At 53.8% G+C, this 24,774-nt stretch overlaps 1 protein-coding gene across 2 annotated transcripts in view; it reads right to left on the bottom strand.

Annotated features, from left to right (window-relative positions):
- The window catches only part of WSCD2 (WSC domain containing 2), a 117,649-nt gene that overhangs the window by 19,339 nt on the left and 73,536 nt on the right, over positions 1 to 24,774 (bottom strand). For both annotated transcript variants that reach the window (XM_046025926.1, XM_046025927.1), the window contains exons 3-6: positions 22,129 to 22,243; positions 18,108 to 18,292; positions 5,089 to 5,210; positions 2,428 to 2,602 (exon numbers count right to left, since the gene is read on the bottom strand). In XM_046025926.1, the coding sequence (XP_045881882.1) occupies positions 2,428 to 2,602; positions 5,089 to 5,210; positions 18,108 to 18,292; positions 22,129 to 22,243 (597 nt within the window). The remainder of the gene's footprint in view (positions 1 to 2,427; positions 2,603 to 5,088; positions 5,211 to 18,107; positions 18,293 to 22,128; positions 22,244 to 24,774) is intronic.

Genomic DNA, 24,774 nt, shown 5'->3' on the forward strand with positions numbered 1-24,774 from the left:
GTCGGGAGGGAGGAAAATCAAAAACAGAAAACAAAACCCTGGCCCCTCAATTTCTCCAGAAAACGGCATTCTCCATTCAAACGCTGCCTGGGAGGTCAAGACCCATTCTGAGGTAAAGGCTGTTGTGTACAGCAAAATAAAGTTTATTTGTTTATTTCCGCCCTGAAAAAGACGGCTCCGAAAGTCAGGGCACGTGCTGGAGATCTGGAATCAGACCTCGTCTTGTGCTAAGGCTGTCACAGCCAAGCGTGAATAAGGCTTTTCCCCTCTCAAGCCCATTTCTTCCTGGAAAATGGGACTAATCTCCTTACAGGACGAAATGGAGAATACGAGGGAAGCATTTTCAATGGACACTGAGAAGCTGCGGTCGCCCAGGACTCAGACGCCACCTGGGTCTGCATCCCAGCTCTGCTCCGTCCTAGCTGGGCCACTCGGGCCCAGCGACCCAACCTCTCTGCGCCAAGCTGGAAGACAGTCATTGTAGAACTTTTGTATATTTCCGAATATTTCTAAGTATTTCGAATTTTCGAACAGCTGTGGACCAGTAATAGTAGGGGCACCTAGGTCCTTGCGAGGACTGAATGAGTTAATTCAGTCTCAAGGGCTTGGACAGCACCTGGCACGCGGTAGGTGTTGGAGAATCCCGTTCCCGGCAGGAACGTCAGGGTTTAGCACACAGCACATGCAGAATAAACGGCAATCATGACGGACCAGACTCTTGGCAACCTCAGAAACCACGGGTCTCTCAAACCTTGCCAGTGTGAGGGGTTGCAAGCCTGTCGTGGAAAAACTGGAGAGCAGTAATGGCCTGGGGACATGGCCCAGGGGATGTGCAAAGCCATCCATCAGGGGCTCTTTATCTGCTATTGAAAAGGCTCCAATGTCTGCTAGTCCACATCAAAGCCATTCAGAGTCACGGAATAATTAATCTGTGCATGACTCTGCCTTAGGCCAGGGCCACGTGGTTCTGCACAGAGTCACCCACACTTCCTAAATGCTAACACATGTTCATCCCTCCTCACTGGGCTAATGAACAAAGCGAAGAGCTTCACTTACTAGATTATTGCTCACCGGGTTCTTAGCATGACTTCAAGTGCCCCAGAAGGCGCTCCAGGGGGCTACTACGAGTATCCTATCCCCATCGGACCAAGCAGGGGACAAGCTCTTATTGGAGCTGCCACTGGCTCTTCAGACACTTTGTGCCCGTCAGAAAGAGACACCCTCCCCTTCCTCTGGGTAGAGGCGCTGCTATCCAGAGTGCAGAGCGTGGCCTGGCTTTTGTGACTGTGCAGTGCCCAACCTGCTCAACCATACATAGAAGCCCAGTTCCTGAGAGATGAAAAGGAGGTCTAGCCCAATCATGTTTCATTGTATCTCCAGGCTTCAGGGGGTATTCTTCGCTCTGTGGGCGGAGTTTTCTAGCAAGGGCTTTGGAGTCTGAGGCATGAAAACAAAGCACTCTCATGGAGTGCAATTGTGGCCGGTTCCCAACCCCGGAGTCCTGCTTCTCCCACCTGGAAAACAGCGATGATGTCGTCCTGATTATAGGCTTACTATGGGCTTTACATCATTCAGGGAGCTGAGGCAAGGGACCCGTGCTTAGTAGGTGGTCAGCATATTCAGATACTGGGGTAACCCTGTTACTGGGGTAACCCTATGTGCCATCCACCCTTCAGCATGCCTCAGTCTGGGGAAATAGCTTTCAGCTAGAAATTGTATAAGCAGCGTGACCTCGGGCCAGGCCCTCAACGGTTCAGCGTCAGTTTCCCTGCCTGTTAAAGCAGCCATACTGACTATTCCCACCTCCCGGGAGAGCCGAGGGGACTCAGCGAGAAAGCGTGCAGAACTCAACACAGACTCTGGCACCGCCACCATTACGGGCCAGCAGCCCCAAGAGTCGGGAGGGGAGCCAGGCAAGAAGCCGAGGTCCTTCCAGCAAAGAGAGGATGACAGAAGATGAAGAAAGAGAAGATTTTATAAATAATGGACAGACTTGGAATTGAAAGGGCTCCTGGAGATCAACCATCTAGAGCTGCATTTTGCAGATGGGGAAACTGAAGCCCGGAAAGGATCCTGCTGCAGGTCTGGGTTGGTCGCCCGCATCCCCCACTCCCAGCCCCAATGACATCACACTCAACCTCACAGCCTCTACCACCGGAGACGAGCCACCCAGGTGGGGGCTCAGTAGGAGGGACAGAGATGAGGGTCTCTGGAACCTCCACACCCCTTGCCTAGAGCCCTTGCCTCTGCTGTCCGTTGGGATCCCTGAGCCAGGCCAAGTTCTCCAGCCCGGCCCTTGCCCCTCACTCTGGCCTACACAGTCGGAGCGGGATAGGCTGGGATGGGCTGGCCGGGAGCCCTCTGGGAGGGAAGACGCTGGAGAGCCACGGGGGGCGGGGGACATCCGCGGGGAGAACCCCGGCTTACCTTGGACTTGTGTCTGGTACACGATGAAGTAGCGGGGAGTCCCGCAGCTCTCAAACTCCTCTGCACTACACTTCTGGGCACAGAGCTGCTCGTCCTCCCTCTCATGGAGGGGGAATCGCGTCGTGGGGAACCCACAGTGGCAGGCATTGCCAGCGAGGGCGGCCAGCGGGTACTCCTGGACCGGGGAGACGGGAAGGAAGAGCGTCACTAAATCCCCAGACGACCCAGACTCCCCATGCAGACCAGGCCTGGTGTTCCAATCGTCCCCAGCCTGAAAGGTCCCAAACTTCATTTGGATGAGTTTGCCCCCCTTTGCGTCCCTCCCATGCTAGCATTTCTTTCCAGCTTAATTAAGGTATAATTGACAAATAAAACCAGGCACTTCTGTACATTTTGCAAATACTATAGAAAGAAACAATGTAATTACTTTCCAAGGAGGCACTCTGCCTGCCAAGACTCTGAGCCCCCGTGGGCTCTGCTTTTCCTGCAAAGGGGAGATTAGTGGAGGGTTGAGAGGCATTCGAGACACCTGAGCATGGAGACGGAGCTTTCTCCTGGAAGACTGGAAAGAAAACTACAAAGAAACTGCTTTTCTTCCCGTCCTGCGCCCTGCCACCGGAAAGCCTCGGCTCTCAGAGGGACCCAAAGCCCATGCTTTGGGAAAAGCTGTCTGAGCCCATTGTTTTAAGCCAAAGAGGATACGGATCCCCATGTCAGCTACGCTCTTCTCGGGGACAGCTGCTCCTAACTGCTTAATTTGTTCTACGGAACAGCTGAGCCGGAGTGAGGTGGGGCTCAGGTTGGCTGGCTTTGTCGGACCCGCAGCCCTGAATCCTCCCCAATAGGAATAACCTAGTAATACACCAAGGTCGCATCTCTGTGGCCAATCCTGCAAACTTTGCTCAATAAGTTTGGCTTCTTCCTAACACATACTGAATAGGAACGTTACCTCTCCGCTGAAGGGCAGAAGCAGAAAGAGAGGGACAGCGAGACGCTGATACGCTGGTGGGGCTGCGTGGGGCGTGTGACTGATGGCTTTTCTAACAGGTGATGCACATCGAACCTCGGCCGATCGCCTAAATCTCCTACCCTCCACCTCACAGCACAGGTAGTCCTGTACCCCCGCCCACGGGATCCCCTCAATTTTTCTCTTGTGACCCCTAAGGAGATCAGAGGAAACGAAGAGGGAGCTTTGCAGAGGGGCCTTCCTGTCCGTCCACACACGCTCGCTAACCTCCAGTCCTGCGGACAGTCTGACTCGTTGTTGTGCCGCCTCACCTGGGGCCTCACTGTCTCACCTGTCTGAGTCCCTCCTGCAGGTGACCTGCACGGTCATCAGGGACTGGGGTGTGTCCACGGAGGGGATGCTACGGGGAGCGGAGGGGCATTCCCGCCTGAGAGAGAAAGCTGGGCACGCCTCCTCAACTTAACAACTTCCCCCTGACCTTCCAGGATGCCTCTCAGAAGCAGAGCAAGGCTCAGGAAATGCTTGGTGACTTGAACTTGCCTGGCTGCCCTCAAATGGTTCTGAAAGCCTCTCTAGGGTAGCTCAGAAATGCCGAGTGTAGATGCGGAGTCAGGCCCAGGTGTCAGCCCTACTTGCTTGTGTTGTGAGCTCGAGCAAGTGACTTCACCTGTCTGGGTGCTGGCTTTGTCATCTGTGAAATGGGGTTGAAAATCTCAACTCCAAGTCTCCGTGTGAGAGGTAAACTGAGACCCACGGTGCAGAGGGCTACACACTGGGTGTGCTCAGGAAGCAACAGCCTCTTGGCACTCCCACGAGGGGCTTCGTGGGTCAGGAGGCTCGAGGAGGGGTGAGGCGAGCAGGGCAGGTGGGGCATTGGAGAGTTGGGGTGCAGGCTCGAGCACCCGGCAGGAGCCACAAGACACGCCCCCGGCAAGTGCCAGCACCTCTGAGGACAGACACCGCATCTGGTTGACCCGCATCCCTAGCACTGAGCACGGGGGCCTGGCACAAAGCAGTTTCTTGGTAGATATCAGCCAAGCAAATGAATGAAAGGGGCAACCTCTTTTTGTGGTGTGGAAGGGGTGGTTTTTTGGCCCCTCATGGAATGAGCTCATCTTGAAAGAAGGATGGAGCTCCTCAGACATCACTGCCTAGACCAGCTCGGGGTGCTGGGAGGGCACCAACGTTCAAGGCACAGCCCCTACTCTTGTGGAGTTCATGGTCTATTTAGGGAGGAAGGATCTCGGGATCTTGGGCTAAGAAAGGACCCATGGATCATCTAGTCCGACTTCAATCCAACGTCCGAAGCCATTGGATTCAATGGACACAACACCTGCCCTGACTCTACTTGCATGCCTCCAGTGACGAGGATCTCACTCTGTCTCAAAGTGGGGCTGCCCTTGCCTTTTCCTGACAATCTCATGCTTGTGGGACCAAGTTAGAATGTTACCCTCACTCCTGAGCATTCCTGAGATTAGAAAAAACTCACCTCCTCAGTGGGAAACAGACAGACCCCAAGTACTTCTACCCCTTAGATTCACATGAAACTAGTGTGTTCCTCGCCTGTGTCACAGATCACAGAAATGACCCCCTCATCCTGGCTGGGCTGCTGCCTCTCCAGCCAAGCCCCTGCTTCCTACAGCTGTTCCATACCGCCCCTTCCCGTAATTCTCTGAGCAGGACCCCTGGCTCACCTTCTCAGTGCAGAGGTCCACACACTTATCCACGGACATGTTTGGCATGGCAGCCGTCACAGGCAAGGCCAGGGAGAGGTTGTCAGGCCTGCGGAAGCAGCCTCGGAAGACTGCGCTTCCATCTGGAGAACCGGGGGAGGGGAAAGCAGGAGTCAGATTTCGGCTGGAGAACCACCTTCCAAAGAAAGTGCTTTTATTTTCTTATTTAAGAATTTTAAAATTTATTTGAGAGAGAGCACCAGGGGGAAGGAGAGGTAGAGGGAGAAGGAGAAGCAGATTCCCCACTGAGCAAGGACCCCCACCACCCCAAAGCGCGGCTCGATCCCAGGACCCTGAGATCATGATCTGAGCCAAAGGCAGACGCTTAACCGACTGAACCACCCAGGAACCCTATGACGGTTGTTTTAGGTCAACATGGCTAGGCCATGGCGCCCTGTTGTTTGATCAAACATACATCTAGGTGTGGCTATGAAGGTATTTTGCAGATGTAACTAACATTTATACGTACTGGACGTCAAGGAGACTTACAGGACATTACCCTGGAGCACATGGGTGGGCCTCACCCAATTAGTTGAAGGCCTCTAGAGCAAAACTTGAGGTTTCCCAGAGAAGAAGGAATTCTGCCTTAAGGCTGCAGCATTAACTGCTATCCGAGTTCCCAGCCGGCTGGTCTGCCCTACAAATTTCAGGCTTGCCAGCTTCCACAACTGCACGAGCCAATTCCTTAAATAACTCTCCTAACGTGTGTGTGTGTGTGTGTGTGTGTATGTAACTCCTACAAATTCTGTTTCTCTGGAGAATGCTGACTAATAGAGTAGCATCATAGGAAATTTTTATTCTGATCTTTTTAAAACCGTTTCTAGCTTTCTCTACAGTGACTATGCATTTTTAAAGTAATTAAGAAAAATTAAAAAAATGTTTAGGGGCACCTGGGCGGCTCCGTCAGTTGAGCGTCAGACTCTTGATTTCATCTCAGGTTGTGGTCTCAAGGTTGTGGGACTGAGCCCCACGTCAGCCTCCGCGGTCAGCAGAGTCTGCTTGAGATTCTCTCTCCTTCTCCCTCGGAACCCCCACGACATGCCCACACTCTCTCTCTCGCTCTCTGAAATAAATAAATCCTTAACATTTTTTTACTGCCCCTGTCAAATCTATCAAAAGGCCCATGATGCCCATTTAAAATTGAGGTCAGCTGTTCTCAAATTGGAGTTGCGTGAACCTTTCCAGAACACAGCTGTCAGGTAAAACCAAGGACACCGTCCAGACAGCGCACCAAAACCAGAAGCCCAGACATTGGTGTCGTTTACTGAGTGCCTGCCGCGTGGGATCTACTCTGCTGGGAACTTTACTGACAAGGTCTGGAGAAACTCTCATTGTGCCCCTGAGGGCAGCAGGGCTCAAGCCGTGAGGTTACGGGACAAACCAAAGGACCCACTGTTGGCAAAAACTTATTGAGGATCATGTCCCCAGCCGAATAAAGCAAGCTGCAAAAACCATGCACCTCCATCCCTGTCTGTCTCCTGGTGCGTCTGGGGCATGAAACCTCCCGGTTGGTGCACACACACGATAGGTTTGCGAGCAGGGAAAGGATACAGAATTGTCCCCTGGGCAGCCAGATGACGGAAGAGCAGGAGGGAGGGAATTTGGGAGTGATCATTTTAAATGTCAGCTGTCATCCTGGGGATTATCTCTAGCACTTGGCACCCAGGAGCCTGAAGTCTTTCCTGGCAGCGGCAAATCTAGCAAACTGAGAAGACATCTGGAATTTGGGTAAGTGGTGACTTTCCAGAGCTAATTTCCAGCCTCGCACCATCCAGGCCTGTCTCCCTCACTGTCCTCAGCCATTGCTGCAGGCTGGTGAGGGAGGTGGCAGGGCTGTGGTGGCTAGGAGTGGTCAGCGTGCTGTGGACCCACACTGAGGTCCTCTGGGCCTTAGTTTCCCCACATACGAACGGCAGGGAGGTGGACAGACCACACAGGTTCTCTTCCGTCCGGGGCGGCACTCCACCCCCTCACGTAAGGCACTGTCACACCCCAAGTACCATTGGTGTCCCATCCCATGGCCCACAGGGGAGCCCCAGAGATCAGTCACCCCAGGGAGGATTTGACGATGCTCAGAGAACGTGCCATCCAGGGTGAGGGCTGGGCGAGGAGTCAGGCATTGGAGCTAAAGACTCACAGCTACGAGGTGGGACACCCAACACAGGTGTGTGGACCCTCATTAACCAGAGAACTCCATCTGGAAGCCCACTCCGGTCCCAGGCCAGAGAGACACTGCCTGGCTTCCAGCAAGAGGAACTCTCGCTCCTGCTGATTGACCCCCACCCCCCATGCTGGGTGCCTGGCCTCTCTTCACGGCAGCCCCTGGGGTAGATGCTGGGGCTCCCCCCACTTATAGATGCAGAGCCGGAAACTCAAGGACTCTCTGCCTTCCAGCATCACCAAGTGGTCCAACGAAAGAGTCATATGAAGCCAGGTTGCTCTCTCTTCCAAGTCCCAGCTTCTTCCAATAAGAATGATGCGGTTATGATGATCGGGTGCTTTGAGGAATATCGGGGTACGGCTGGGATCACCATGGTTCCTGCGTACTGGCCACATGGCTTTCTGGGGGGAATCAGGCTTAGCTGCTCCCATGCATGGACTTGGTGAACACGCCCATCACTCTGGTGGCGTAAGCTTTCCCCTTCGTACAGATGCGGGAACAAGGCTCAGAGGGCTGAAACCACTTGACACAAGTCAGTCAACATCGAAGAGGCAGAGCGGATTCTGGAATCGAAGTGAGACACCTTGTCCTGGCTGGGTGCCAGCCACTGGGTAAATACCTCTTCCCTACGAGGAAGGTCTCATTCTCCCCATTATACAGAAGGGAAAACGGAGGCTCACAGGGGGAGACTGACTTGACCAAGATCACACAGCTGACGAGGAGTGGCTTCTGGATTCTGAACCCAGGAATGTCTAAGCTCCAAGGCCTCACACTCTGGGCTGTCCCTCTTTAAGAAGCCACCCCCAAGCCTCATATGATTAGCCTTTGCAAAACACTGTGATACTTGTTTTGCCTCTCCTGCCCTTTACACTCACTCCACCTTGACTATGAATCCTTCACAAAGTCAAGGCCGTCGCTCTGAGATATCTTGATACTGGAGTCAGATTTTCTTTCTTTTTTTTTTTTGAAGATTTTATTTATTTATTTGACAGACAAAGGTCACAGGTAGGCAGAGAGGCAGGCAGAGAGAGAGGAGGAAGCAGGCTCCCTGCGGAGCAGAAAGCCCAATGCGGGGCTCGATCCCAGGACCCTAAGATCATGACCTGAGCCAAGGGCAGAGGCTTAACCCATTGAGCTACCCAGGTGCCCCCAGATTTTCTTTAAGTACCAAGAAAAACTCTTGACCCTGAGTTTCCAAAACCATATTCGAATTGTTAACCTTGGGGCGCCTGGGTGGCTCAGTGGATTAAGGCCTCAGCCTTCGGCTGAGGTCATGATCCCAGGGTCTTGGGATCAAGCCCCATATCAGGCTCTCTGTTCAGTAGGGAGCCTGCTTCCCCCTCTCTCTCTGCCTGCCTCTCTGCCTACTTGGGATCTCTGTCTGTCAAATAAATAAATAAAATCCTCAAATTGTTAACCTTCCTCTTTCCCATGGGATTCTATTCAAGAGACCACCCTATAGCTGCCTGGGTCATGGTTGAGGCTGGGAGGGTTGCTCTGGGAGATCATTCCGGGGCTGAGGCTCAGGGAGGCCCCTTCGGGATGGGGGGCAGGCCGGGGTGTACTGTAAAGTTCTGAAGCCCACCACCTCTTCCCCTCTAGGAGCTTCCTTCCTAAGTGCCCCTGCCACACCCTTGGGGGGAAGACAGGGTGTGTTAGAAGGCATCAAGGGTACTGGGGCACCTGTGGGGTGAGAACATGTCTCTGCATCAGTGGGACAAGAGGGGCCCGCCATGAGGTTAGCTGTGGCCTGGCTGTAGTGAAGTGTGTGGGAGGTGGGACAGGTGTGCATACTGTGTGTGACAAGAAGGAAGTGTGTGTGCACCTGATTGTGGCAAAGTGAGTACAGATCAACCTGTTCCGGCGTGTGGACGCTAAGCACTGAAGCTGCGAACCTGGCCATGAGGGTCTGTCTATGTGGGCATCTGTACGTGGCTGCGACTGGGCGTGGGGCCCCCACCGTGGGGTGGAGACATAACCCTAGGTGATCTCTCTGGGCTGCCCGGCAACCATGTACCCAAGAAGAGGGCTCCCTGTCTTCTAGCGGAGGGCCAGGCGGAGCCTCCGCCAGCCTCCCACCAGACAGGCTCAATGTCACCAGGGGTTGGGCATTTCTCAAAAATCCCAAAAAGAGTCAGCACCTAGGTTCCGGCAGATATGGGTTTCCGCAGGGCACCATGCAAGAGAGAGATCAGGAGGGGGCGGGTCCCTCTACTGAGCCCATCCTGGGTGGTGTCTCTCCCCAGGATGCTGAGAGTATGGGGACTGTCCCCGCTGGAGCTCACAGCCGGGCACTACTGGTATCTGTCTGGGTCCTGTGTATCACGGGATGGGACGTATAGACCTCTGGACAGCAGCTGGGTCTGCCCCTGGGCATGTGAGTGTTGGCATTCACCAACAGCGGTCTCTGGGGTCGCCCCTGCTAGGAGTCACCCCTGCATCCTCTTGCAGACGTGACTTGGAGTAACTGAGCCCACACACACATCAGGACACGCCCCCCCCCAAGGGCTGAACGCTCGGCTCTCCATTACCCCAAACCCGACACCTGCGTCTGGGGGTCCAACTGCTGACGGGCCCACACCAGCATGTGTCTGCAGGGGCTTCGAGGTGCTCGGCCCTGACCTAGGCTCTGCCCAGTCTGGCCCCACCCCCGGAAGCCGCAGTTCCTCCCTGAAACCCATAGGCTGGGGACAAGCTGCCTGGCCTGGGAGCAGAAACCCAGTGGTCAGCACACATGAGCTCTGGTGCTCACTTTGCTCCTCTCCCCTGGACCTTGGAGTCTCCACCTGCCGCCACACAGGCAGCTCCGCCCTTCCCGGATGTTTGCCCCTGGGCAGTTTTGGAGCCTTCACATTCTCATCTCTAAAATGGAGGCACGGACGCTGGGCGGAGGACACAAGAGACAGCGATGCAGAAGTCTGGTGAGCGGAAAGTAGAGTGGAAGGGGCAGGCGAAGGTCTGGGGACCCGTCTCCTTGTTGCCTGGCCTTAGGCTTAAACGGAAAAGCAGGTGGAGAAGTAGTTGAATCTCTTCCCCTCCATCTCTCCGTGTGACGTCCTCCCGCTGGCCTGGACACCGTCTTCAGGCAGGCAGACTCCGAGGGCGGGAAGGGGTGGGAAGCCTCTGTCAGCCCAGCTCCATGCAGGTTGTCTCCCTTTGACATTTAAGCATCTGCTACTGAGTCCCCGGCCCAGCTTCAGAGGATGGCTGAGCGGAATTCCCTGAATGGCAAATGTGCCGAGGTTTTCCGAGGATGAACGAGCCAGAATGGAATCAGGAGGGCACTGTTCTGAGTCTCTCTTTGGGCAAGGTGTGCTAGCGGCGGGGAAGGAGGGGACCAGGGGTGGGAAGGCGGGTCCAGGCACAGCTGACCTGTGGGATGTGGGGTCTTCCTCCAGTCCTGCCTGGTCACTGGGGGCTTCCTGATGTCCAGCAGAAAGGCGGAACTCGCGGGGATCTGGGAAGCATGCCTTGGAGGCCACTTCTCTCGGCAGCTTCCTCTCCTTCATGGTTTGGTGATCGGAACGTGAATACCCATGGTGGCCAAGACCTTTAACTCTCCCGCTACTCTCATATTCTCCATCTATAAAATGGGCCGCCTGGTTCTCCCCATTCAGTGGTGAGTGGCCCTCTCACTACTTACGTCTGCAAATGAAGGAGAAGTGGCCAAACCCAGGTCCCTAGACCTTCCTGACACTCTTCTTCGATAGAAAGAATTTTACATTTCTACGGCAGTCGGGAGAGGCCTTCCTGTTTGCAAAAAAGCCTGGTGCCCACAGAAAGGGAACTGATTTACAGTTCAGGCAGACCTGGGCCACATATTGACTAAGCTGTGTGTCCTCGGGCAGGGGTCCTCCCCTCCCGAGCCTCGGTTTCCTGAGGAAATAAACAGGGATCCTATTAGCGCCGCACAGTGAAGGTGGAAGTCCGTGTGATCGCATTTACGGTGCCTGAGACCTAGCCAGGACTCCCTGCTCCTTTCTCCTTCGCTCATCCGTGAAATGGGAAGGGTGTCCGGATCCTACAAAGGAGCCACTGTCTGTGTCCCATTAACAAGCCCCCGGCACTCCCTATCCTGAGACAGACGGACAATGACAGACAACAAACACCCAGGACTGGGTCTTCGAACCAGTGAGGAATGGGCTGGACCTGCCAGGGAGTTCCTCTCCTCAGAAGTCCCCCTTAGCCCACGATGGGGGAATGTGGGAGGGTAAACACCTGCCTGTCCCTCTGGTGGGACACCTCTGAAGCATGGTCACCCCCTTCTCCTAAAGCTCCCCAGTGGGATTAAGCTTCAGCTGTCCTCAGTGGTGAGATCTGCTTTATAAAAGACCTTGTAAGGGCTCCCTCCCTTCCTTGTCTCACCTCTTCGTCCCTCTACAGGTACACCTTCAGCTGGCTTCCCCCACAAACCAGGGGTCACATCCTGGCCTCTGGGGGAACCCAACTTGAAATGGCTTTGGATCTTGTAGCATTTTTAATCCACAGGGGAAATCCCACATGGGGTTCAGGGCCGTTGCTCTCCCCAGGCCACAGTGTGTGGGAATGGTGCTCGGGGAGCTGAGCCATACCCGGCCTCTGGACAATGGCCGTGACCCTGGGTAGGGTCTTCCTCCTGACCGACAGACACTAAAGCCAACGGAACATCAGCTGCTGCCTCTACGTCACCAGGGTTCTGCGTCACACGTACCGTACCTATGATGTTGGCCAGACTTAGCCTGTTTCACAGCTGGGGACCCTGAGACACAATAATTCAGTTGCTTTTCCAGGTCACACAGCTAGTGGGGAACAGAGCTGGGATGTGACCCCCATCCTGCTTGACATCTCCTCTTGGTTTTCCACCCCTCTGCTGTTCTGCAGGAGGCCTGCCCTGTTCGCACATGGCTGGGGGCTCCAGAGACCCCACACCAGCCCCCCGATTTTCCCAGAAACCCTCTCGGGCCCCACAGCAGGGGTCCAGGCATCACAAAAGCCCATGGCCCACATTCTGATAACGTCAGCTCTCCATTGCCGGGCCAGCTGGGATGGTGCCTGACCTCGGCAGCTTGAGGCTTTTACTAGCAAGAGGTGAGCAGAGCAACTGTTTGGCAACTCCCTTTGCTGGGGGCAGATGAACAGCCCGGAACCAGCTGCAAGTGTCTCTGAAGTCCTATCATCTCTTTGTTCTGGGGCTTCACAAAAATGAGGTAAATGTCACCAGGCGTCAGCTTAAAGGGAGGTGTGGAAGAGTTCCCCTCGGTTTGAAAGAGGCCACCACCCCCTGGGTAATTAGGCCAGGCTCTACTGCATTAAAGATGCCAGCGAGGAGGGAAGGCAGTGAGCTGGGAGCTGTTAACGGCTACCTATAATCAGAGAGAGATTGAATTACACAAAGAGCCTAACTGTCCGAGAATTCAAGCCAGCTATTTTTAGCCATCACCAAAGGCTCCCGCGGCCTGTTGCAAATTCAGAGAGCATGAATTGGGTGCTGCTTAGAGTGCATTGAGAAGTTTTCATTTCAGGAAGAAAGGGGCATCACAACTGCTCAAGAACACTGAGCTAGGTGCTTGCTTGACTTTATCTCCCTTGGTGGTCACAGCCATCTTTAAAGGCTGGAATTGTCCCCATTTTACTGATGGGGCACTTGAGGCTCAGAGGGTCAGCAGCCCAGTCAAAGGCAACACGCCAGGTAAGTGAGAGACCTGGAAAAGAAACCATGTCCGCCTGAGTTCAAGACCTACAATGTCTTTATCATAGTCTTTGTGGACTTTCTGAGGGGATAAGAGCAAACCAAGTATTCCCCATCATGATGCAGAAGAAAAATTCTCTAGCTATCATCTTTTTTAAAAAGATATTTATTTATCTATTTGTCAGAGAGAGACAGAGAGAGAATACAAGCACAGGGAAAGGCAAGCAGAGAAGAAAGCAGGCTCCCCGCCGAGCGAGGAGCCCAATGTGGGTTCGATCCCATCAGGACCTGAGCTGAAGGCAGACACTGAACCGACTGAGCCACCCAGACGTCCCTAGCTATCATCTCCTTGACCCTACACGGCAGAACTCCTGAAGACCCATATAAATGATAAAATTCAGGGGTCCTAGGAACATGTCAAAGGGGAGAGAGCTCCAGAACTGGCAAAGGAGGAGCTAGGGATGGTCCCTCCAGCCACTGGGACTTTCCACAATCATCTGTGGCTCTCCTTGGCAGAAGTGGCTGGAATGGCGTTATCAATGAGCATAACACAAGCACAGACACAAAACGCTCCTTCTAACTTTCACAAAGACAACAAATTGCCAAAACTCACAGTACACAAAATACACTGTGTAAATTGTGAACCCTAAGTCAAGGATCTATTTTTTTTTCCACGATCATGTAATACTTCCGCTATAGTAATAACTTCATAATACTTCCACCAAGACAGAAAACAAACAAACAAAAAACAAGGGGAAAATGTGCTGAGTCCGGGGAGAAGCTAGTCTGTCGGCAGTCCTGGGGGTTTCAGGTAGAACTAAGGGGCGGTCAGCACCACGGACAGCCACCCGATGCGTCCTGTATGTACGGAACAGCTCCAATATAGTTCTAAGAATCCATGTAACACGTATATTGGCAAGAATCTTCCAGGTAAATGGAATTTCTTGCAACATCCCATAAAGTCTTAATGTTCTCAAATCACCGGCAGGTCTGCCCCTGGGAGGAGAGCTATGCTTGCTGAGACATTTAGCAAACTTCTGTGAAAAATGTAATCCAACCAAGAAGGAAGTCCATTTCTCGCTTCTTTTGTAACAAGAGCAAGGAGTCCATGTGCTTGAGAGTCTGTGCTAAGGAAGAATAGCAGGATGCCTGCAGACATTTGCTCTGCCAACCTCTTTTTTTTTTTTTTTAACATTTATTTGACAGAGACAGATCACAAGTAGATAGAGAGGCAGGCAGAGAGAGAGAGAGAGGGAAGCAGGCTCCCTGCTGAGCAGAGAGCCCTATGTGGGACTTGATCCCAGGACCCCGAGATCATGACCTGAGCCGAAGGCAGCGGCTTAACCCACTGAGCCACCCAGGCGCCCCATGCTCTGCCAACCTCTTAATGCTCTCGCTACTAAAGGAGCATTCCATCACACAGGAACACATAGGCTGCCTCCCTACGCAAGGCGTATGCCCCACCAGAGTGGAGCTTGGAGATAACAAGCCTCCTTTAGATCTTTCCAATCATTAAGAATTCTGTGCCACTGCTCAGGGAAACACAATTAGGATACAGTGTTAGTATCAACTAATGACTATACAAATGGAGTCTGGTTTCTACCATACCTGTTTCCTGGTGCATTTTCTCATTTCCCTGCCTACTGTTGTGTGCCAGTAACTTGGAAGGCCTCCCATTCTGATTCATTTGTACACAAATGTATAAATCAGAACCAGAAAAGGGAAGCCAAAGGTACACTGGGTTAGAGCAAAGACACTGGCAATTCTGTTTTGCTTGGAGTCAGCAAAGGGGGCAAAAAGACAGATCAGAAGTCAGGGAAAGTAGGAGGTAATCTGCTTTACCAAGGGCTGTAAATCCCAGGAATTCTCCCAAAAGAGAGAAGCTGAGGTCCAGAATCCAATACAAGAGGTCAAGGGACCCATAGCACCTAAACTAGGAGTTAGAGGGGTGGGTTCCTGCCCATGTGCAGTCCCTAGGAAGCACCATGGCCTTGGGAAAATCATGCTTGCTCACCATTTCCTGAAGCCACCTTCAGACGTTTGCACACTAATTTCTTCTGCCTACATTTCTCTCCCACCCCTTTGCAACTTGAGTCTGGATATCCCCCTCTCCTACACCAGGCAAAATCCTATGCATCTTTTTTTTTTTTTTAAGATTTATTTATTTGACAGATAGAGATCACAAGTAGGCAGAGAGGCAGGCAGAGAGAGAGAGAGAGAGGAGGAAGCAGGCTCCCAGCTAAGCAGAGAGCCCGATGCGGGGCTCGATCCCAGGACCCTGGGATCATGACCTGAGCTGAAGGCAGAGGCTTTAACCCACTGAGCCACCCAGGCGCCCCAAAATCTTATGCATCTTTTAAGGCCCTAGTCAAATAGCTCCCTTCTGTGAAGCCTCCCTCTATGGCCATTCAATCAGCCACTTAGGCTCTCCAGGCTTCAGTCTCTAAAGCTGTAAAAGGGGACATCAGCAAGGAAGGAGCTTCCAACAGGGTACTCAACTAGGACCTTTGCTGACCCTGCACCTTTTGCTCATGGTTGGAATATAGGGGTCTCTCTTTCATCCAGAAATCTCCTTGGAATGAGATTCAGCTCAAATGTTGCTCCCTTGGTTCGCGCAGACAGAGGCCCTGCAATCCCCCAACACACACCACCGCTGGGGCTGGGTCTGTTTCTCCACTGGACGGTGAGCTCCCCGAGGACAGGGACTGTACTTCCTTCTCCACTCTTCCCCAGGCCTAATCCACGTGCATGCCCCTCAAGCATTTTGCTTCCATGAATGGTCCCCATGCTCTCTCCAGGCACCCTGTTGCCAACTAGGAGCCCACCAGGAATCTCAGTCTGACATCATCAACCATCCATCCCCATATCCAAGCCACTTCCATTCTTGTGTCAATCTTGAGGTTAATAAGGCTTCGGTTTTCTTCCAGAGGCTCCCGCTGAAGGTATCCAAGCTGCAGACCTTGTAGAGGGATGTTTCGGAACAACGTTTTGGACTGAGAGACTCCAGGAGGCCACCCTCTGCAGACACGACTTATGTTCCCTTCTTGGACATCAACCCCAAAGACTCCTTTCTCAGATGGAATAAAATGCCATCCTGGGTAATTTTGCTGCTGTAGGAGGCAGGTAAGCTGAGGGGAGGCAGCGGCATCCCTGCCAGCCCCGGGGGCGGCTGACTCCAGCAAACGCCCAGCCCTCCCGCTGCTGCAAGGGTAGGACACACCCTGTCATTCAGAATGGAGAGTCTTTGCATGCTGCGGCTTGTGTATTTCAGCTAACTGAAAAATCTCTGATGGCCTGTGATACTATTCTTCCTATCAGGTGGTCACAGTAGTTGTGTGTGTGTGTGTGTGTGTGTGTAAGAGAGGGAGAGAGTGTGTCAGGGGTTGGGGGGGAAGGGGCAGAATATGTCCAGATTATCCAGCCAATCTGAACATTAACCAAAAGGAGGTCTGGCTGCTCTCTGGCTAACGACCCACATGGCCTAATTCTGTGACCCAGCTCTTACTATGTACTAGGACGCTGCAATGGCGACAGCTTTCTCGCCAAATACCCACGACTCTAATGCCACCTTGCCAGAGAGTCAAAGTCGCCATCAAAATAACATAAATATTGGCATAAAGGGATCTGCTTGAGGACGGTAAATCTGCCATCGAATTAAAACCTCATTACAGTAACGGCCAAACCAGAGCCTTGCCGTGTGGACATTCTCCAGCCTGGAAGTCACACACCGCCTGTGCCCGCTGCCAGCCAGGACTTCAGCCCCGGGCGACACGAGGCGACTCTGGGGCGGTCGATGGTGCCACTGTTGGCAGCGGTCAGCGCCCTTGGAAACTGGCAGCACTCTCGGCTGTCCTTAGCGCAAAGCTGGAGCAGGAGCTTCAAAAGCACGGGATTGGGGAGACAGAACGCGTTATCAGGCAAACCAACAATGAGTTTTTATAAACAACGGCACTGGCCTGTGGAAGACAGGCAAACCCGCCCACGTGGGCAGGCCCCATTCAGGGCAGGGCGAGCCTGCTGAGGTCTGAGGCCTTATTATTCAAAGTGTGGTCCCTGGCCCAGCAGCCTAGCATCAGCTGGGAGCCTCCTCAAAATGCAAAATCTTACCCTGACCTGCTGAAACAGAATCTGCATGGTAACAACATCTCCATAGGGTTCACAGGCGCATTCAGATCTGGGAAACGCTGGCCCAAGGGTCAGAGGTGCAGCTGTGGGTTCCTGTCCCTGCCTCGAGGCCACATCAGAAGGGTAACGGGGAGAAACACAGCCCTCCATCTTTTGTACAGGCCCTCAGCCATTTCCGCAAGTTTGTGGGTCACCTTTAAATAGCCTGGGTGACCTTGGCAGCTTTACTTAAACTCAGCGAGCCTCAGTTTCCCCACTGTACAATGGGAATTAACACTGGTAACCGCTCAGAAAAGCTATAGGAAAGGGATACGAAACCGGGCCTGCAGCAGGCTTGGTATAGCGCCTGGCACAGGGCAGATTCTTGCTAAAGAGACATTAACTGTTCGGACGCACCCAGAGCAGGGGACAATGCGATGATGTCTGCAGAAGACGGGCCAGCGCCCATGCTCTCCTGCTCGTCTCCCTCCCTCCATGTGGAAAGGGAGGGGTTTTCCAACAAGACTGAAGCATAGACATGCAAGAAATTCTCTCAATGGGAGCATTAAAGACACAGGCTGTGGAGTTGGTTTAAATCCTCTGCGGCTTAGGTGACACGACCCTCGGTTTCCTGGGCTGTCAGATGGGAGTCCGAGAAGAACAGTGCCTACTTGCAGGGTCACTGTGAGGATGGGCTACTCCGCATAAGGCACTTAAAAAGGATCCAATGCCCGCTCTTGCCATCATCATGGTCCTGCCCCCGTCTGCATCATCGAGACGGACAATAGGCTCTCAGGAAATCAGGAAGGCTCACTTTGTCAAGGAGGAAGGGGAAAAACGGGGATGGGGCTGGCACAGGGGACAGCTCGGTGTGGGAGGGAGAGGACACGGACGGGGGAAACGTTTGGAGAAACTGGAGCAGAGGACTCTGCAGGGGCTGTGGTGGAAGCTGGGGCGGGGCAGGACCGCGGGGGTGCTAGGGAGCCACGGAAGGCGCAGGGCAGGGAGCAGCACAGCCACGGAGAGGGGCAGGGCCGACTCACGTACACCTGCGTGCAGACTCCTGGGCCAGCTGCAGCCGGTAGACGGAGAGGCGGTTGGCGCCACCGCACACGCGGCCACGCTCGCCCTTACATCCCATGTCACACTCGGCCTCGCTCACGTTTGTCGCCTGGATCTTGTGGCCGCAGTAGCACTCGGCTCCGAACTCCAGCCCGGCATACAGGTAACCCCTGGGGAAGGCTGCAGTCAGGCTACTGTGCGGACCCCAGGGGCCGGGAGACTCAGGGGGATGGGAGGTCTCCGGGGCCCAGGACCCCCAGGACCACCCCCCTGCCTTCATCCCCATACACCTACCCACGTGGCCACAAGTGTCCTCCTGACTTTATACATGTCTCTCTCTCTCTCTCTCACACACACACACACACACACATGCGTGCGCCTCCGAGCCTGGGGTCCCTCCATCCCAACCCACCCTCTTGCTCCTCCCGTCTAGTGCTAGGCGCTAATTCTATCTCCAGAGTCCAGCCCCTTTATTCCAGGAAATGTCCCCCAGGAATGATGCCTCCAGGTCCCTTGAGAAGAGCTGGAATGGAAGGAGGAGGCAGGGACTCTTGTATCCCCTTGGAAGATGGCAAAACCAAGGTCACATAGCCAGCCAAGGAAAAATTCCTTCCCCTAAAAAAACCCAAAAAATCCAGGCACTGCAAGGTTTTCAACTTTTTTTTTTTTTTTCTGTAGCCATCAAATTGTTTCCTAAAAAGGACTCTCAGTGGACACCCATTCTGTAAACAGACAGAAAGGCATGGCCTGCTCTGGCTGCAGGGGGTGGGGGCGGAGGGAGAGGGTTGGGACAAGTCCTGCTTAACCCCCTTGCCGGTGAGGTGTTCTCCAGAACCAGGAAGGCGCAGCCTGCAGGGCCCCTGGCCGCGCGTGGCAGCCCCGAGGGAAGCGGTCAGCTCACGTCTTCAACCCGGATGCCGTGGGCAGCCAGACAGACGGAACCATGCAGACTCAAGCCTCCACACATCCCCGCTACCCGTGTGGCCTGTGCTAGTCTCTGCTCCATACGCTCACCTGGACAGGTGCAGCCAATGGGCACCTTGGTGCCTACCCCCAGCATCCTGGGGCTGGGCCAGCCTGCCTTGCACCTGTCTTTCTCAGAACTGCCGTTTCTCTGAAGCCCTGGTTCTGGGGTGCCCTGAGCCCCTCTCGTATAACTAGATCCACTGATGGAAGGAACCTAAGGCGGGGGAGAACCACTTCCAGTAGGTGTCACAATTCTAGAACAAGCAGTAGCTTCCTCCCAGCCCTCTCCCTGGGACAGCTCACAGCAAGAAGGGCGGGGGACAGCTGCCCTGGGAGGACACAGCCACCAGCTGGGAGCGCCTGTCTCAGAGGGGGATTTTCAAGTCCCGTCCGTGTCCTCAGAAGGCTGTAGTCGCTGCCCCTCTTGACCTCAAGGTCAAAGAGACACTGAGGCAGAAGCACCTGGTTAACTCCACTCGTAGATCGTAGTTTCTGGCACCCAGAAACTCTGGGAGATGATAATGTTTGTTGATTTAAGACACTAAACTTGGGGATAATTTGTGGCCCAGCGATGGATAACTAATACAGGAAGGGAAATGGAATCGGCCTTGCTATCCTTAGGGTCACCGGTGGTCCCTGGGAGGACCTCAGGCAGTTAATCTTGATGTCTCCACTGTGGCCTTCGACAGAAAGATCTTTCCAGAATTGAGACAGATCACACCTCTCAACTGCCCCACCACCCCCTCCCCCGCCCCACCCCCAGGCTTCCCCTGCAGGCAGATTAGCTTCCAGATGGCTTGGCTCAGCCTACAAACCCTCCTATCAGTGGTTCTTTAACATGGACAGCCATCAGGATCACCTGGGGAACATTTTTTAAACGCCACACCTGGCTCCCACTTCCAGAGAGTCTAATTTAATTGGCCCTGTGATTCTAACGTGCCACTTTGTGTGAAATTCAGAGGAGTGGTGCTCCAGCCGTGGGCCTGGGACCCACAGAGTCCGTATGGTCTCTGTCTCCGAACTCAGGAAAAATGCAAATTTTGGTTGCCTTCTGCTCCCTCTCCCCTACCCCAGCCCAAACCTACCGAACCAGAAAGGGGGAATGGAGTCCAGCCATCTGTTTTACAAGAGTCCAGGTGATGGAGACATTCACTCCAGGCTGAGAACCCCCGCCCTAGATGATCTGCTCTCCCCAGCCCTGTCTTCCCCCCAAACTACCCCCTCATTCTCAACACCTGGTGTATGCTAAGTGTTTAACAAATATTTGTGGAATGAATGTACATCAATCCCCCGATTAACAGCCTCCAGCAGCTCCCCCTCGCCCGTGGCCAATCCAGATGCTTCAGATGGCATTCAAGGCCACACGTCAGCAGGCGTCAGCCAGCCCTGCAGCTTCCCCTCCCTCCTGACAGCTCCCCACTGGGACTCCCTGTGCATCCCCATCCTGCCTACCTGAGGAGGCTCGGTGTTGAGGATGGTTCAGGAGTTCTGGTCTTTGAGTATGCTGCTCTTTCTATCCTACTGGAACTCCCTAGAAAACTCCTATTCATCCTTCAAAACCTGGCTCAAGATCTCACCTTTGTAACTCTTCCTAAGCCCCCCATTCCCTCAGCCTCTGCAAGCCCGATGTCATCTGGCTAGCACACGCCGCCCAGCACCCCTCACGCTTGATGTCCCCACAGTCTGGTTTCCTCATCAGCCTCGTAAGGGTCTTGCGGGGGGGAAGGAATTTAAGAGTTAATATTTGCAAAGTGCTGAGAACCGTGTCTGGCACGGAGAAAATACCCAGCACAAATAAGCTGCTGTTCCTCTCTTCCCCAGCATGTGCCTGCCTCCGTCTTCCTAACTGGCTGGGGAGCCCCCAGAGGGCAGGGCTGCGGCTGACTCATGGCTGCGTCTCCAGCACCCGGACGCACACACGGGCAGCAATAAATATTTGCTGAACTCAAACGGATTTCATGAGTTCATCTGACTCACTCTGAAGCTCACCTTGGCGGTCACCTCCTCTGAGTCTTTCCTGACGGCGGAGGCAGGCTGGGGGCTCTTCTGCATTTCCACGGTCTGCAGTTCATGCCATCTGACCCCTCATCCTGCTACAAGGCCCTTTTCGGTGTACCCGCCTATCTCTCCATCAAGGCTGTGACTCCATGGGGGCCATGAACTCTGCAGAATTCACCTCTGTCTCCCCACAGTTTGGTACATCCTCAAGGGCTCTGCGTCTTTCCCAAGATGGAGAGGTCCCTGGGCTCGGGGAGCTGATTATAAAGGGACATCCTCATCAAGGACAAAGGGAGGAGTCCCTCGGTCACGCCCGCGCTCATTTCCAGGACAGCCATGCAGCTGAGGTCCATCAGAATTTGTGACCTCAGAGCTAGCCAGAGAGAGAGTCTGAAGGTAGGCAAGCGAGCCGCCCCTTCACAAGCCACCCCCAGGCTAAGGTGGCAATGCCAGGGCCCAGGCACAAGCTGAGGGCCCCGGCCCCACTTGCCAGTCCTGTGGGACCTCCTCCACCTTTGGGAAGTCACTGCCTCCCCCCGTATATGTCCCCATCAAGAACATCACTTGCTGCAACTGGAAATCACTGTAGGTACAAGTGCGTGTTTCTACGTGTGAGATGTCCCATGGGTGTCCTACAAGCCTCCTGCTCACCGAGTCACACCTGTGGGCTTTTCCCGCACACGGGCACAGGTTTGGAGCCTTGCACACAGATTCACAAAGTCTCCTGCGCACACGACCACCATTACTTAAAGATCACAGTGCATGCGCGTAAGGCTTCAGAACCTCCGCCGCTGAACCCGCACGCTGTACGTACAAACTCACACCGAGGCACAGGGTCAAACTGCGCCACCAGAAACTCCCACAAACCGACGGTCCAGCTCATTTGCATACACGCAGGCGCACAGCATGCACACAGCCCCACCCTCGGCATCATGCGGCCCTCGTGACCACGTGTCATCCTCCACCGCGCCCTTCCGCGGAAGAGGAAAGAGCGCCGCCAAAGGAGCCCGGCAGGAATGGAGCGCGGGACGTCAGGCCCTACCGTTCTGCGCAGTTGTCCTGGCAGCGGAAGATGGTCATCTTCTTGTAGTCGAAAAAGGACACGCCTCGCAGGGCCCGGCTCTGGGTGTCATCCAGGTAGCAGCCGATGTACTTGGCTTTGGGGAGAAGAGAAAAGTCAGATCTGGCTGGGACAAAGCGGAAAAGGGTTTGCAAACGAGTGGTCACCAGTGTCCCTCTGAGTACATGGTCGGTTCCTCCCTCCCATCAGAAAAGCAGAAACAAGAGACTGGAAGTCACGTGGGCTGGCAGACCGTGACCCTGAAGGGCAGCGGAGGCCAGAAGAGAAGGAAGGGATTCCTGTGCGGCCAGGGTAATGACCAGGTACTGACAACCAGGAGACGCCTGGAGAGCCAAGCCAGGGTCGTTCTCCAGTGACCAAGCAGACGAGACCCACATGGAGACAGCTCGGAAGAGTCGGGCACAGCTGATAGCGTGTTCTCATTTCTACAAGCTGCCTCACATACTTACTTTTTCTTGCACACGTGGGCTGGGAAAGCCCAAACGATAGCCTCAAAGGCTTCCCAGTTTGCTTACTTCCCGGCACTGGCCTAGTGAGTCTGGGCCAGGGTCCCTCTCTAAGGTCTAGTGTTCTTCACTGTGGGGATGAAAACACTACCAGGGAGGTCAGAAGGGAACGATCTGCATAAATGTTTCTACCATTGTGTCTTGGGCGTAACAGGTGCGAAGGAGTGCAGTGCGGTCTGCCGTGGGCAGCGCCGTGCAGGTACCTCACGGTGTAACCCCACGCGGGCGAGGGTGAGCGCTCTCATCCAAAGGAAAATTTTAAATGATGTATGAAAACCAACGTGCTCTTGTCTGTCACGGTAAATAGTCATTCTCGCACATCAAGACCACACTTCAGTTTATAACACGGTCTTTCCCTGTGTGTTCTTAGGACTGGGACGCGTGCTTTGCGACATGGTTTACACAGACTGTCCTGCGGAAACCTTACGATGATCTTCCAAGTGCTAATATTCCCACGCTACACAGAAGAGGAAACGGAGGCCCAGAGGGGTGAAGTCACTTGGCCAAGGAAACACAGCTTGTACTTGTGGAGCCAGGGTGGGCCCGGGTGCATGTCCTGAACCCCTGCTTATTTCTAGAATCCAGAGAACCGTGCAAGGACCCAGGTGAAGTGGAAAGTGCTGGAAGGTTCATGCTCTCTGATGACTCAGCAGAGGCCCGGAAAGGTCCAACGGCAGGCCTAAAATTTGAGGCTCAGTGGTGGCAGGACAAAGATTTCAGTCCAGGTCTAAGGGAGCCCCAGACCATGGCTCTTTCCACTAGTCCATTTGCAAGTAACTGGAGGATGTCGCCAGCCCTCACCGAGGATGACTGAGGACAAGACGACGTGCCGCTGGGTCACTTTCCCAAGCAGGCCTGCTGTCTCTTTCAGCTGTGGGCTGGCACACCCCTCGCTCATGGTGGAGAATGGGCTTGAGCAGACGGTGCAGGCTCCTGCTGAGCAGTCGAGCCCCTTGGGGCCAGCCTGCTAAGTGCAGAATTTGTCAGTGCTGCTGGAAATGGGCCTCGTCCTCATCACTCTGAATTTCTTTTTTCTTTTTTTTTTTAAGATTTTATTTAGCTATTTATTTGACAGAGATTACAAGTAGGCAGAGAGGCAGGCAGAGAGAGAGGGGGAAGCAGGCTCCCTGCTAAGCAGAGAGCCCGATGCAGGGCTCAATCCCAGGACCCCAAGATCATGACCTGAGCCAAAGGCTGAGGCTTAACCCACTGAGCCACCCAGGTGCCCCTGAATTTCTTTACTAAGACAGCGGTGATGTGGTTGGCTAAGAAGAGTCCAGCTTGATCTGAAAGATCGCTTCCCTGGAGCAGGCCAGACGGGGACAGTTGTGGAGAAGCCCCCTCCTGTCCCCATGTTTGCTCTATGGTGTGTGTCTTTCCTGTCACAGAGCGGGTCCTGGCCTGGGGTGCTGTTCGCACCTGAGCTGGGAGGAAGAGCTTCGGCTCAATAGTTCAGTAAAGGACATAGTGTTGCAGGACGGATTGTAGAAGAAACAGGACAGGCGTAGGGGGGGACAAATGGGGAGTAGGAAGGGAGAGAGGAAGGGGGGAAAGGTTATTTTGAGAGCGTGAGTTCTTTGTTATCAGATCAAAAGACTGTGTGTGGGGGCCATGGATTGAGCACTTACCGCATGCTGTCTACTATGGACCATTCCTTTTAATTTTTAAAAATTTTTAAGGTTTTGGGGGCACCTGGGTGGCTCAGTGGGTTAAAGCCTCTGCCTTCAGCTCAGGGTCATGATCCTAGGGTCATGGGATCGAGCCCCACATCGGACTCTCTGCTCAGCTGGGAGCCTGCTTCCCCTCTCTCTCTCTGCCTGCCTCTCTGCCTACTTGTGATCTCTGTCTGTCAAATAAATGAATAAAATCTTTAAAAAAATTTTTTTAAGGTTTTGGGGTGCCCGTGTGGCTCAGTCGGTTAAGCATCTGCCTTTGGCTCCAGTCATGATCCAGGGTCCTGCGATTGAGCCCCATGTTCCTTCTCCCTCTGCCAACCGCTCCCCCTGCTTGTACACACACTCTCTCTCTGACAAAATCTAAAAAAAGAATGTTTAAAATTTTTGAAGTTTTCATTCTAGTAAGTTAGCGTATAGTGTTATAT

Source organism: Meles meles, chromosome 12 (genome assembly GCF_922984935.1).
Source record: "Meles meles chromosome 12, mMelMel3.1 paternal haplotype, whole genome shotgun sequence".
In the NCBI taxonomy this organism is placed as follows: domain Eukaryota; kingdom Metazoa; phylum Chordata; class Mammalia; order Carnivora; family Mustelidae; genus Meles; species Meles meles.